At 44.6% G+C, this 15674-nt stretch overlaps 1 protein-coding gene across 1 annotated transcript in view; it reads left to right on the top strand.

Annotated features, from left to right (window-relative positions):
- The window catches only part of SHC4 (SHC adaptor protein 4), a 137065-nt gene that overhangs the window by 116113 nt on the left and 5278 nt on the right, over nt 1-15674 (top strand). The window contains exon 11 of the mRNA XM_040969336.1: nt 12789-13042. Coding sequence (XP_040825270.1) covers nt 12789-13042 — 254 coding nt within the window. The remainder of the gene's footprint in view (nt 1-12788; nt 13043-15674) is intronic.

The raw sequence follows: 15674 nt of genomic DNA, 5'->3' as shown, positions 1-15674 counted from the left end.
ATCACTGGATTTAGGGTGAGATAAAATCATCTCATCAGCAAGGCCCTTCATTTAACTACACCTGCAAACACTCCTTTCCAAATTAGGTTACATTCACAGGTACCAGGGATTCAGACAGAACGTATCATTTTAGGGGCCAATAAATCTTTCATTATTTGTCTCTCATTCTATTTTTTTTTAAAAGATTGATTTATTTTACTTGAAAGTCAGAGTTAGAGAGAGAGAGAAATATGTTTTGTCCATTGGTTCACTCCCCAGATGCTGCAAAGACTGGAACTGGGCTGATCTGAAGCATGGAGCTGGAAGCTTCTTCCGGGTCTCCCTGTGGATGCAGGGAGCATGTGGACCATCTTCTGCTACTTGCTTAGGTGCATTAGCAGGGAGCTGGATTGAAAGTAGAGCAGCTGGGACTCAATCTCGTGCCAATGGGGATGCTGGGCGGAGAATATGACGTTGCTTGGGTCCCTGTTGTTCATTTTAAAGGTTATTTTTTTGGCCTTGGTTTTAGAGAGTTAAGAAGATTTTTTTTTCCTGCATTCTCTCACTTTAGCTAATATAGATCAGAACTTTGTGGAGATGATTTGGGTTTGAACGTTTTAGCATTTTGATTTTTCAACAGTCTTTTCAAATATGTTAAATTTGCTCCCATTTTGGTGTCTGTTTGCTTTTGCAGTAGAAAAGTTGTCAAACTCAGGAAATGTTGTCTGTTTGAACAACAGTGGTCACTGCTTCTGTTTTCTTTAATGTTGGTATTGATTTAATTCATTTCCAAACCCCTTGGTAAATCATCTATGCATTACTAAAATAAGATGGCTCCTTTCTTCAACCTTATACCATGGGTGAAATGCAACAAAACAAACATCATTTTCTGCCAAGTTGCTTCCAGTGGGAAATGCATAAACAGAAACATAAACAAATAAGAGCAAAATAAGCCAAAAACTACAGTCAACTGAAAAACAAACAGAAATGTGTTTCATAGGATATTGAAACTTGTTCAGAGATTGGCATGGTCACAAACCGGCTTTACTCCAAAGATGGCGAACCAGTTGGCCACTGAGAAAGCCCTTTCACTGGCCCAGAAAGTTTCTCTAGAACAGCCAAAGGCAACTTCCCAGCTAGTGTGGTTGCCATGGCAAGACCAAATTTACAAGACTTTGTGGAGTGCGGGTTTTACTGGGCTACCCAACTCTAGAAATGCGGAGAGCCCTCAGTGTCAGTCACGGAGCTGTCCTTTTGCAAACTTTCTAGGGTCATTCTTGGTGCCCACCCCCCAACTAGGTGGAGTTCTCTGGTTGCATACTGAGAGCTTGGCAGGTTGGGTCTGTGTGGGAATCTGAGTTAGGAAGCGAGGGGGAAGGCTGGCTGTAGACGGGGAGGTGGAAGCACAGTGTGGGCTTGACGAGCCTCTGTCAGGCCCCACAGGGAGCTGGCGTGCTCTGTCAGTGTCTGGGTCTGTGTCTGTGTCCTTAGATTGTGTCAGTCTCTGTAAGTGGGCCATTCCTGGGTGGATAAGCCTTAGAGCAGCTGAGATGGAGCCTGAATTGCTGTTCAACTGAACTAGACCCATGGGGGCGGTTAGCTCTTGCTTGCAGGGGTTTGGACCGTGCTTCTCCATGCCAGCCACAGAAGGCTTTTTGTGTGATGGGTGAGGGGATATGAACCAGATTCCTGCACTAAGCAGAGGACAACTGTTCAATGTGGAATGTTCTGCATGAGTAAGGTTAAATGCTTAGAGGGACAGTTTGTCTTTAGAAAGGTTTCTGAACCCTAGATTTTGAAAGTGACTTTATTTAATAGTATTTACTTGATAGGTTCCAACAGATTTTTCAGAGCCACAAGATATTAATAAATAAGATTTAGTAGGTGGCTCAAATTAGATGGTTATTGATATGTAATTCCAGTTCCTTTACAATCAACTTTTCATTGTTAAAATATTTATAACTGTAGCCAAAAAAAAAAAAACAACAACAACAACAGTTTTTTGCTATTTAATAACATGAAAAGACAAAATCCATTTGCAACTAGATTCCGGTCTTTGGTTAGAAATAAGTAATGGCCTTGCCCAAAACTAGAATATCAAATGTATTTTTTCTCATTCCCGTGACAGTATGTCCAACAATGTAGACTTCTAGCATTCTTTTTGTTTGTACCTTAGGGCATGTAATGTAGTATAGCCCTCTTTGGTTTCTTGCTGCCCCCTAGAGGTTATATTTAGCCTAGCATCACTCCCTCCTAAAAAAATGAAATACTACTCCAAAAACATAATGTTAACTTAAGAAAATGCAGTAAAGAGGAGTAGTAGGACTAACTTCACAATACTTTTCTATAAAATACCTTATGTTCCCTTAAACATTTCCCTTAATGATTCCTCTTCCTTCTTTGTCCCACAGAAAGCCTCTCTTGTTTCTGTAGCACTCAGCCACCTTCATCTCCCCCAAAACAAATTGATCAGTTCAGCAAACTTAAGAAGCAAACTAAAACATATCCAGCCTCATGAACCTAGTACATCTTCAGCATGACCCCAGGCTCCTCACTGCTGCCAGTTACTGCCAACATAGGGAGGGTTATACACCCCATCTGTCCTTGCTAAACATGCCAAAAGAAAACCACTAGTTTGGATACCAGATTTTTAGGTTGGTTTATTATTAGTTTGTTTTAATTTTTTTAAAAATTTCATTTTTAGTATTGTTTACAGAGTTGAGAGGGATGCATGCCCTTGTGGGTCTCTGATAAGGGGGGGAATGGCTGAGGTATGGAGGAAAGTGGGTGGGACAAATGTTTCCCCCCCCCCCCTTTTATTCCCTCCTGTATCCACAAAGAAGGGGAAGGGACCACTCCTGCTGTCAAACAACATCAGCAGAGATGGGAGACACTCATTTGAGGATGCCTTAGGAACCTTGATGTGGGGGAGCATGTTCTGAGGGTGTTACCCGAGTGGTTTTGAAGCCCTGAGATGTTGCTGGCTTCATTGCACCAGGGTTGAGAACATCTTTCCGAGGCCTATTGGCTGACCAAGTTCACCTTAGTTTATCCACAGGCCCAGGAACATGCTGCAAAGCTTGACCAGCAAAGTGGTTCAGCCTTTTCTGCTTTCCAGCCTCTGGTGAGGTGGTTAACATTCCCTGCTGATCTAGATGAGTGGGCCATCATGTCCCCCGTGTGCATCTGGGCATGCTGTCCACTGCACAGGCATCAGCACCTGAGGAAGCCCAGTCTTGACACGTGGGCTCCAAAGTTGGACCACACATCTTGTGATTTTCCCTGTGGCCAGGGTTTGAGTCCAGCAGATAGTTGGGGAATCCCCCAGGAAACCTTGTCTTGGGTGACCTCAGACTTGATTCTTACGTGTACAAGCTAATGCAGGGTCAGGTTCAGTCTATCACCTGCACCAGCCCACGTATACCAGTGGATGCAAGCTGTCTGGTTAGCTTTGCCCCATCCCCATTTCTCATGCAAAAGAAGGCTGCTTTCAGCCCCAGATCTCTTGTGTGTTGGCGGGTGCCATGGCCCTGGTTGGCATGGCCTGCCCTAGGTCCTGGCCTTTGCATGTGCCAGCAGGTGCTGCAGCCTGGTCCAACCCTACCTCCTCCCATCCCTGGCTCCTGCAAGTATCAGTGGGTTTCATGATCCAACCTCATTTAGCCCATCACCACCCTCGGCTCTCTGCACCAAGCTGCAGGTGCTACAGTCCCACACAGGAACACCCACAGTTTCCCTACAAAATTTGCCCCCAGATGCAATTCTCTTGCATTCTGGTGGGTGCTGTGACCCAGCCTGATGTAGCCCACCTACTGTTCTGACATTTGTGTGTAGGTAGGGCAGGTACTAGAGCATGGCCCAGCCAGTCATGCCCTCCACCAGCTCCAGCTTTTGCATGTGCTGGTGGTAGGTGATGCTATTTTGTCCAGTCTGGGTCTCCCATGTGGTTGGGTACCTTGGCCTGACCCAGAAATGGCTTCTGTCTTTCTTCATACAAATCACCCCATCTCAGCTCCCTTGCCCACCAGTGAGTACAGTGGCCTAGTCAGTGGTAGACCCCAAAAGTCATTCCTCCCCTGTCAAACGCACCCTCAGCTGCTATCACTCAATCATGTCCTGTACCCTCCTTTCCCAGGTAACCTATGGCCCCTGCCTGTGGGTCAGGGTGGCACGTCCCAGCCTAGCATTCCCCACCTTCCCCACATATAAAATAAAAGGTGACTATGCTGGCACACTGGTATAGTTAACTCAGATTTGGCATTAACCAGGCCCAGGATGCCCACCAGCTATTGGCTGCTTTCTCATTTGTCTACAGCTGGTGTATTATTAGTTTCAGTGTCACCTTCCATAACAAGAAATGTCATTCACCCAACACTCTAGTGTAAAAATAAGTAAAATGTGTCTGTTTGATATAACAGCACAAAATTGACAACATAGGACTGGTGTGGTGTCTTTGCTATTTTCAGCACCTGGCCTGTATCTCTGGTTCAAGGTGAAAGCCAAAGTGCTCTGTAATCTTTATGTATCACGTTTATGTTCTGCCAGTAGGGGGAGGTAAAGGCAAGGGAAGCACAGGTACGTTGTTTAGAGGATGTAACCCACAAGTGGAGACCGCATGACTTCTTACCTGCCCTTGGCAGAACTGAGGTGTTACCATACTTAGCTGCAAAGAAGGTGGGAAAAGTTACCTCTCATTGGATACCCAGCTAAAACTTAGGAATTGTATAATATTGCTAAAGAGGTAAATATTTGTAGGTAGCTCCCTCTGCTACAATATACCTTTCTGATTTTATTCACGAGCCATTGCTCACATTAAAATATATTTCCCTTTTTCACAATGGAGACATTGCAAATACCTCATACAATTGCAGCACCCAAGATCGAATGAGAATCCTTTTTATATGCTCCCCCTCCACATCCAAAATTAGTGGTGGAGTAGGAATAAGATAATTGAAATAAGAATTTACATTCTGAAAGAGAAGAATGCAACAGCCTAGGGCAGCAGGCGCTGGTTCACAGTGATTGCAAAGTCCATAGCTCATAGTGGTTACAAAATCCCGCCGGGCAGTGGGTTGTAAGCTGAGTTGGAAGGGGGGTGGGTAATTTGTTTAGAGACTGGTTCATTTGTGTTTATTTAGTTAAATATTTATTTATTTTAAAAAGCTACAGAGTGGAGGCAGGGGTGAGGGGTCAGGGAGCGGGACACAGAGAGAGCTCCTCCATCCACAGGTTCACTCCCCATGTGGCTTTAGTGATCACAGCTGGGCCAGTCTGAAACCACGAGCCAGAGCTTCTTCCAGGTCTCCCACACGGGGGAGCACATCAGGCACTTGGCCACCTTCTTCTGCTTTCCCAAGAGCGTTAGCAGGGAGCTGGATCGAAGTGGAGCAGCCAGGACTTGAACCAATGCCCACATGGGATACTGGTATTGCAGACATTAGCTTGTCCCACTGTGCCACAGTGCCGGCCCCTGCTTCAGTTTTGTGAGAGAACTTTGGAGGGTCCAGACTGTGCCCTCTGGGCTGGTCTTGCATCATCCTCCAACTTAGAGCAAATGTTGGACAAGGCACCTTCTTTGCAGGTATCACTTTTGTTTTTAAGATTTATTTTTATTGGAAAGTCGATATACTGAGGAGGGTAGACAGAGAGGAAGACCTGTCTGTTAATTTACACCCCAAGTGTGTAAATTATGGCCAGAGCTGCATCAATCCGAAGCCAGAAGCCAGGGGACTCTGGGTCTCACACATGGATGCAGGGCCCTAAGGATTTGGCCATCCTCTACTGCTTTCCCAGGCTACAAGCAGGGAGTTGGATGGGAGGTGGGGCCCCAGGATGTGAACCAGTGCCCATATGAGATCCTGGCGTCTTCAAGGAGAGAACTTTAGCCACTAGGCTACCACACCAGGCCCAGCGATCACCACGTTTATAGCCCATTTACTGCTGCTGTGGGCTTGAGAACCTGAAGTTTGCCTCAGGAGCCAAAAGCCAGAGACATGAGGGGTTGGGATTTCTTTGTCAATGCAGTTTCCTCAGAATTTTAGGATTCTGCTTTATTTACGTAGAGTCCGATGCATTGAACTGTTCCTTTGTTTCTTTATTGTCCGTTTATTTCCCAAAGGATCTGTGGTGATATTTTTCCCTACAACTGATAATGATTTGTTCTTTTGTTATTTGGCAATTTCTCTTTTAGTGTTATTACTTTATTGATATTTCCAAAATACCTGAATTTTGATTTAATTTTTCTGTTGTTTTCTAAAAATTCCATTTCATTGACCCCCCTCATTTATTTTTTAAAGATTAATTTATTTTCTACAGGAAAGACAGATTTACAGAGAGGAGGGACAGAGAGAGAAAGGAATCTTCCATCCACTGATTCACTCCACAAATGGCCTCAATGGCCAGAGCTGAGCTGATCTAAAGCCAGGAGCCAGGAGCTCCTTCCAGGTCTCCCACATGGGTTCAGGGTCCCAAGGTTTTGCGCTGTCCTTGACTGCTTTCCCAGGCCACAAAGAGGGAACTTGATGACAAGTGGAGCAGCTGGGACATGAACCAGCACCCATGTGAGATGCCTGTACCTGCAGACAGAAGATTAGCCAATTGAGCCATCACACTGGCCCCTTCCCCTTTGTTTTGCCTTCCTTCCACCCTCTTTGGATTCTGTTTTCTCTTCTTTATCAGATCTTCACTATGTTTTCTTCTGTTGGCTTTATAGTTTTATATCCACACTAAAATGTTTAGTCTACTTTTAAGGAAAAGATTTATTGTATTTATTTGAAAGGCAGAGGAAGAGAGACCTTGTATCTGCTGGTTCACTTCCAGAATGGCAGCAACAACCAGGACTGGGCCAGGCTGAGGACAGGAACCAAGAGTTTCTTCTAGGTTTCCCACAGAGGGCAGAGGCCCAAACACGTGGACCGTTGTCAGAGAGATGGATCAGAAGTGGAGCAGCCAACACTCCAGCTGCTGTCCAGATGAAATGCTGGCTTTGCATGTTGTGGCTGAACTTGCTAGGCCACAAAACTGACCTTGTTGCTCCCCTGTGGCCTCTGTGATTATATGAGGCAAGGTGGCAGTTTTATCCTTGTAAGTCAATTTTCCAAACACTGTTGATGGAAACATCTCTTCTTGTCTTAATGCCAGTCTTTGTTTAATGTGCTAGTCTCCCCTGGATATGTGAAGGTGTTTCTGAGTTCTTTTTATTAATGCTTTTTCTATTAGGTGGCCCATCAGTTTTATATTTGTGTATTAATCACTATTTAAGAATTGTTCTGCCTTTATAAGATGTCTAACACTTTTTCCTTTATAATACAAGTTTTCTCTGGTAACTATCTTAACTCCTCATTATGGCTAACATTTTATGCTAACTTTTTTTCTGCCACTTTTTTTAGATACTTTCTGGGAGTGAATATACTTTTCTGCTCAATCATGCAAATAAAATTTAACTACTGATTTTTAGATACCCAATAATCATATAATAAATAAAAGGTTTCATTGTTCATGGAGTAAATTTTCAAATTGGCTTACTCACTAAAGCTTAGTTGTAACCCCCAAATCAGCATTCACAATAGGAGGCAGGCGTTGGTGTAGAGTGGACTAAGCTGCCTCTTGGGAAGCCAGCATTCCAAATCATAGTGCCTGGCTTGAGTCCTGGCTGTTCTACTTTTGATCTGGATTCCTGTTAGTGCACACCCAGGTCGCAGTGGATGAGACTCAAGTGCACATGGGAGACCAGTGTGGAGTTCCTGGCTTTGCAAGGTGTTTGTGGAATGAACCCGTGGATGGAAAATCTGTTGGTTTCTCTGCCTTTCAAAAAAAAATAAACATTACAAAATTCTCACGGCGCTTCTGTTCTGAACGCTGTAAACAGGTGTCCTCCTGTGGTTTACTCAGTGCCACATCTTCACACTCTTAATGCTGATTGTTGGTGATGTCACTATTGAAGACACCCCAAGCACAACAGTGAATTGCTCTCTACAATTTCTAAGTGAGGGAAGGGTCTGATGTGACTTACAAAGATAATGTGTGTGTAAGATAAGCATGGGTCAGGCATGAGCCGGTGTTGTTGGCTGCAAGTTCAGTTAACTAATCCGCAGCATATACTGAGCGCAGCGCCTGTACACAGAGACCCACAGAAAGCTGTGTGTGCATTTGTTGATGAGCATGTGGTGATGTCTGACATCTCAAGCACAGCTACCACAAATAGCAAGAATTGACTGTGTTTTCTTTTTTCTCCAACTGGACATGGGAGTCATTTTAATGCGCTGAGGGGAAAAAAGAGTGAACGTCCAGAAACAAGGTTGTCATCCCATTCTAACATTCCTCTCATCCTTCTCCTGGTTGTAACCTTAGCTATGTGGCTATCCTGGCGTTTGTGTTTGTTTTATAGAAGGTGGTTTGTTAATATTTGAAAGTCTTTTAAACAATTTTTTAAATGTATAAGTACTTATTTTTTCCCAGATTTATATGCATAGGGAATCACCCCTTCCCCAACCTCTTATCTTCCTCTGTCCTTATATTCTATTGTCCATAAGTTGTTACAATGGCAAGTCAGTCACTTCACTGTGACAGGGTTAACTTTCTGTAAATGTATCATGACAATACAAATCAAGGGACAAGGAAGAAAATAGAGTAATGTAATAAAAGTATAATTAAATATAGTCATGGGAATTCTATTATTTTTTAAAGATTTGTTTGTTATTTAAAGTCAGACGTACAGAGAGGAGGAGAGACAGAGAGAAAAATCTTCCATATGATAATTCACTCTCCAAGGCCCTGCATGGCCGGAGCTGAAGCCAGGAGCCAGGAGTCTTTTCCGGGTCTCCCTCGCAGGTGCAGGGTCTCAAGGCTTTGGGCCGTCCTCAACTGCTTTCCCAGGCCACAAGCAAGAAGCTGGATCGAAAGCCGGGCTCCTGAGATTAGAACTAGTGCCCATATAGGATCCTGGTGCATGCAGGGCAAGGACTTTAGCTGCTAGGCTACCATGCTGGGGAATTCTATTATTTGGGAGTGTAAAGGCATATGCTGTATGCATCTCTCCAGTAGAGTTTATAGTTTTGTATGTGTATGAGTAAGTCTTACGAAGTCTCTTAGGAGGAATTAAAATAATAAAGAATGGTATAAATGAAAATAATAAAAGGTCCCTAAAACTTTCCCCAACTGCCTGAATACTAACACCTTCTTTTGATTGCTTCCAGAGTGTTAGTGTGCACTTGAGTAACTAGCGGTTTCTGCCCCCAGGTCCCCTCGTGTTCCTCTGGTATTATAATGAGGTGTTTCCCATTAGCAGCTTTGTCCTTCATTGTTTGCAGTTGCACCATAGAATTGTATCATATGAGTGCATAGTGATTTTTAAAACCGGTCACTTGTAGAGTGACCAGTGTTTCCTTGTTTCCACATCTTTTGCTAGTGCAATGATTGAGACTTCCACACTCCTGCTACAGGTGCTGTGTAAAGGAATTAGTGTGGCATCTTCACAGCTGGCATTGAGGCTTTTTATTTTTGATGATGTTTGCATAGTTGAGAAGGATGCATGCCCATGTGGACCACCGATTACGGTGGCGAGGGTCAAGGAATGGGGGAAAGAGAAAGAGACAGCTTTAGATGTCACTCGCTTGCGTTCTCATAGAGATTGCTTACAATTGTTTAATCAGATTTTATGTGTCTGATTTTTTTCTCTCTCTTTCTTGAACGGTATCCTCCTTTCACGGGTTTGCCCGTCAGATAAGAAGGAAGGTGGCTGATCACATTTGTCCTGTCCCTGAAGTTCTGATTGGGTACCATGTAGCTGTAGTTGCTAAGGGAAATGCAAGGTGAAGTGATTGCTTCCTTCAATGATTCCTATCACTTTTTAATGTCAGTTAAATCTAGGGTGGCCTTCCTTGCAGCTTCCTTAACCTTCGCTTTTGAGAATATATAATTATATCAAATCAATGGTTTATGAATATTATATAGGAATTGCATACATAGCCGTATTTACATCGTGATTATCATTCTCAAAGTCAATTTTACACAAGGGAAAAAAGTAGTATAATGGATAATAAGTTACAATGCTAAAAGTCATTCTAGTTAGTGCTATATTTAACGCTGAATAGGATGATTTTTCTGTGCTTTCCAGATTTTAAAAAGTCAGCTTGTCCAATTTGTAAAAAAAAAAAAAAAAAAAGGACCATTTTAAAAATTTGTCACATAACGTGCTTCTAGCAGAATTAGATTTTCAGCAAATGTTTGGCTGATTGAAATCTCTGGACACGGTGTATCTTGTCCTTTGGCTAATTTGGGAAACTGTGTTAGGAAAACATTGTCCACGTCCTCTGGCTGGCCCGGGATCGATTGCCTCTGTTCAAGATGATATAATGTCTGTCTGTCTTTTGTTTTGTCCTTGTCCAAAAGCTCTTCACCATAATCTCAGAATAAAGTAAGAGTTGTCATGCACTCGAATGTGTGCACCCGCCCAACTCATATGCACACATGCATGCCCCCACATGTGTGTAACACATCATTTTCTCTCTCACACACGCACACGCACACACACACACACACACACACACACACACAAAGTTGCTCATTAGAAGTTCTGCGTTGTGTCTGAAAACAGCCACCCCCAAGGCCAGCTGTGAGGATTATTCATCAAATTTGGACACATTTCATCAGGCTTTTCCTGGCAACAATGGAGACACTGACTTGTGGAGGAGAATGTTTCCAGCCATTAGATTTAGATGAAGAATATCTTTGCGAATGTGGATTCGTAACTGTTCTGCAGAAAGAAGTTCTTAAAGAGAGGCAAAGCTGTTAGCAGGAGAACCGGGCTGCACCTACACCTCTCTGCAGGGCTCTGCTTGCCTCCACTCGTGACTTTCTCAGATGCTCACAAGTAAATTGTAAAACTCACACTTAAGCAAAATTCCCTTTGTGAGATCCTTGGATAAGGACATGCAAACACTCCTTTGCATTAATATAGAGGCAGGTTGGTTTCTACATGAAGGATCCTCTGCATTTAATGGCACTGTTAGTTATCCCTGAGAACCACAAGGATCTGGGTTCAGAACCTCCTGCTGACACTGAGACTGGTGGATGCTCTAGTCTCTTCTGTAAGATAGTTTAGTATTAGCCTGTAATCTATGCATGTTGTCTTGTATACTTTAAGTCATCTGTAGGTCACTTGGAATACCTAATGCAAATGGCATGCTATGTAAGTAACTGCTATTCTGTGTCACTGAGGGAATAATAATGAGAAAAATAAGTGTAAATGTTCATAGGGTAATAAGTTCTTCCCAAATATTTTCAGTTCAGGGTTGTTTGAGTCTGGACATGGATGACCATGATCATAGAAAGCGGACTGCACACAGCTTGGTCTATATGATTATCTTTCCTAGTGAAATTTTCAAGTTTTTTTTCTCTAGATCTCATGCCATTGCTTCTGGAGGTGCCATCTGTCATCCTGAGAGCCTGATCACCTACGGGGACTCTTGTGGGTGACAGAAGTAGGTGGCTTGACAGGTTTTGAGAACAGAAAGTTTTTTTTTATATATAGCATATATAGTCCTGGAGTTTAGAGAGTAAGAACATGGACTGTAGAGTCAGAAAGACTTGATGTTGAATTCCAGATCCACAGCCGACTAGTAACATGACTTAGACTAAGTAACAGTTCATTGGGAAGATAATTTCTTTGTCTGTTTAATTTTGAGAATTTAAAAAAATATATATATATTTTTATTGAAATGCAGATTTATAGAGAGAAGGAGAAACAGAGAAAAGATCTTCCAGCTGCTGGTTCACCTCTCCAAGTGGCTGCAACTGCCAGAGCTGAGCTGATCAAAGTCAGCAACCAGGAGCCAGGAGCCTCTTCTGGGTCTCCCTCACAGGTGCAGGGTCCCAAGGCTTTGGGCCGTCCTCAGCTGCTTTCCCAGGCCACAGGCAGGGAGCTGGATGGGAAGTGGAGCAGCTGGTATATGAACTGGCACTCCTGGCTTTGTCCCGGCTGATCCCTGGCCTTTCAGTCATTTGGAGAATGAACCACGGGATGTAAAACACATCTCTCTCGCGCGCGCGCCTTTGACTTTACCTCTCCTTCTTAACTCTGCCTTTTGAGTAAATTAAAAACAATTTTTAAGGGAATTAAGCAACATATTGTATGTGAGGCATCATTGATGCGCAGTGGCTCTGCTGCCTCAGGGTGTGCTGGATTTCTGCTGTCCTCCGGGTTCCAGTGTGAGGTCAGAGTGACATATCGGGTTTGAAGCAAGCTCTGCCCTCCTCCTATAACCACAGCAACCATCAGAGGTGATCCAGAAGATGGAAGATCTCTTTCTCTCCCTGTCTCTCCTCTCTCTGTAGCTCTCCTTTTCAATAAAATAAAATCTTAAAAAAATTAAAAATACTCAAAATGGGCCAAGTCCAAAGTAACCATGGTCATTTCCATGGCATTTGGGAACACTGTAGGGGTTGTCTGTAGTCTAGGTGCAGAATAAGTTGCTTTCCCTGCGACATAAAGAACATCTCCCTGCAGTTACAAAGCAGTTCTCATGGGCCAGTTCCCTTGCTCATCTGAAAGGAAAAAAAAAGCTCACACTCGGGAAAACCTTCCCTGGTGAAGGAAGCCAAAGGCAGTGTTTGGATAGACAATTGAATGAGAGGCTGTTGTAAGGTGTGAACACAGAAACCTCATTTGTTCCAGAGACAATGGATCCTTGGCCAACGCCCGGCACACCATGGGACCTCGAGTTGTATTTATGAGTGAATGCACGGATGGATGGGCTGATGGATGGTGGTAACTCTCTCTCTCTCTCTCTCTCTCTCTGTTCTGATCTCAGAGACACCAGAAACCGTTCAGCCAGGTGCCACAGCCCAGCCTGCCAGCGAACATTCTCTGCCACATATCAGGCAACAGCTGTGGAATGAAGAGTGCTACCACGGCAAGCTGAGCAGGAAGGCAGCCGAGAGCCTGCTGGTGAAGGACGGGGACTTTTTGGTTCGAGAGAGCGCAACATCCCCTGGCCAGTATGTACTGAGCGGACTCCAGGGAGGCCAGGCCAAACATCTTCTCCTGGTGGATCCCGAAGGCAAGGTAGCCCTAACTTGTAATTTACAGGCTTTGCAGGAGAATGTTCTACTAAGACTAGCTTGAGGGACAGCGAACACTGGCCTTGATGGATCTCAAGGCTAAGTGTGGACATTGCTCTGAACTTTCTAGCTGGAACAGGAAGTGCTAAATAGAAGAGGGGGTGAGATTGGGGGGCTACTCTGAGTCATCAGATAGAGGCTAGCTTCTTTCTGCCCTTCTCAAATCAGTCCAGCAAATTGCAGGTGTACCCAGCACATGGAAGAAAGCCACAGGTGTCTGATACTCAGCGTCATGTAGGTATTTCTTACTGCCAGGGTGCTTATGATTCCATAAAGTAGATGTTTAAATAATAACATCAGGATGAGTGAGGGAAGGAAGGTTCAACCAAAGGGTTCTTTCTCAGGTCAGGCTGATTGAGGCCGATTGAGAAGGCTCCTTGTGGGCTCTGACCTGTAGGATAAACCTTGAAAGAGGACAGAACAGAGTTATAAAGGAGCAGAGAGAGTAATGAAATGGTAGAAGCCTATACAGCGTGTGCAGCTGGAGCAGAAAGTGAGCCAGGAAGGACAGCTTGCAGCCACCGTGTGGGATGGTGGTATGGGCCAAACTGCCTTATTTGCTAGAGTGCGGGGGCTGACCATTTCAGAGGAGGGACTTGGATGTCACCAAACCAATGTGGGTGGTGACATCATCCAGGTGGCAGAAGGGATTCCCTAGCTCTCATTCAACCACAGAAACAGTAGTTTAAGTCCTTTATATGGGCCAAACTGTCCTTGTGAGAACGGCAGAATCCAGCTGAGAAGCTGTGGTCCCCCAGGCAGGCACAAAGTCAAGAAATGTCACCCTGACATCGAGGCAGGAAGGCAATTTCACTTCACCTGCATCAGTTCCCTTTCCGGGCCAGCAAAGCTCGGGGGCAGCAGCAGTGTGACTGCTCCCTTGGTGTGGCAAGAGCGGAGCGTGCATCCCTGTTGTGGCTTTTCAGGGACTGCCCGAGGAACTGGTTGTGCCTCACGTCCTTCAAAGCACCAGCAGCACTGGATGCCTGGGTACCACTGAGGACGGAAAACGCTGGGAAACAGCTGGCCCTTCTTCATTTGGGCAGGAGAATGTGCACCACATCTGGCTGCTCACTGAGGAAGGAGAAGAGAAAACAAGTGTACCACCAGCTCCTGCCTCTGCTTGATGGGCTGGCATGTGTTTGGCCTAGATGGGAGGTCAGCAGTGAGGACAAGAGCCCAGTGACTTGCTGCCGTAGCGCCAGGAAAGGTGCAGTGCCACAAAAGGACACCAGAGGGAGCAAGGGATTACAAATCCTCGGAAAACTGAGATCCTTCAGACCCAGAGAACCCGCTTCCCTCTGGAAAAGGCTTCAGAGCACACCGCAGCTCCCAGAAGCTCTGGCTTGAAGCTGGTCTGCAGTAGTCAAGGCATCCCCTTGTATGAAGCTGGTTTGTGGTGGGAGAGGTGGATGCTTTTAAATGCATGATTCCTAAACTCAAGTTATGGGACATAAAGAAAAACATGAAGGGAAGCGTGGCCCAAAGAGAGGAACAAAAGAAATCTTAATGAAACGAAAATATATAAATTGCATGACAAAAATTCAAAATAACCGTTAGAAAGATGCTTTGTGAGCTCAGGAACACAATTTAGAACAAAAAGAGAATATCCATGATGAGCGAGACCACATAAAAAAGCAGAGAGGCTGGCATTGTGATGCTGCAGTTTCAGCCTGTATCTACAATGCCAGCATCCCAGATGGGACCTGTTTGCGTCTTGGCTACTCCACTTCCAATCCAGAAGATGACTCACATGCTTGGCTCCCTTCCACCACAGGGGAGACCTAGAAGAAGCTCCTGGCTTCAGCCTGGCCCAGTCCCAGTCATTGCAGCCATCTGGGGAGTCAACAAGCACATGGAATATAACTCTGTCTCTCCCTCTCTCTGCCTTTCAAATACATAAATAAACCTTTTCTTTTAAGTCAGAAATTGCAACTTTGAAAAATAAAACAAGGCACAAAAATTTCACGAAAAGGGTCCAGCAGCAGACTTCATCAAGCAGAGGAAATCATTGAACTTGAAGATGGCTTAAAATTACCCAGGGAAACAAAAAACAATGGGGAAAAAAATTAAGAACAAAACCTACAGGACCTGGGGGATAGCAGTGCTAACACCAGCAAAGGTACTGTGGAAATCCAGAAAGTGGAGAGGGAGGAAGGGAGAAGGAGACAAAGAAAACTATGGCCCGAAATTCCAGAAATCTAGAGAAGAAATGAGCATCGTGTTCAAGCAGCCAAGCTACAAGAAACCCAAAGAGGCACGGGCATCGTGGGATGCCTACATCTTGTGTTGGAGGGACAATTCAAGTTCCAGCTTGACTGCTTCTCGTCCAGCTTGCTGCTGATGCCCCTGAAGACAAATGATGGTGGGCGTGCTTGTGTCCCTACCACTCGTGAGGAAGCTGCATGCTGAGTTCCGGACTCCTGGCTTCAGCACGGTCCAGTACTGATGTTGCAGGCATTAGAGTTACTGGAAAATTCCTCTACCCCTCTCCCCATGTGTCCGGTTCTTTGCCTTTGAAATAAAATGAACGTAAGATTTTAAAAGCTGCTAGGTGACATCACAATCAGTGGTGA

The sequence above is a fragment of the Ochotona curzoniae genome, unplaced genomic scaffold, assembly GCF_017591425.1.
Source record: "Ochotona curzoniae isolate NIBS_2020 unplaced genomic scaffold, NIBS_Ocur_1.0 scaffold_4701, whole genome shotgun sequence".
NCBI lineage: Eukaryota > Metazoa > Chordata > Mammalia > Lagomorpha > Ochotonidae > Ochotona > Ochotona curzoniae.
The sequence above is the reverse complement of the archived record's forward strand: the minus strand, read 5'-3'. Positions and strand labels throughout refer to the sequence as shown.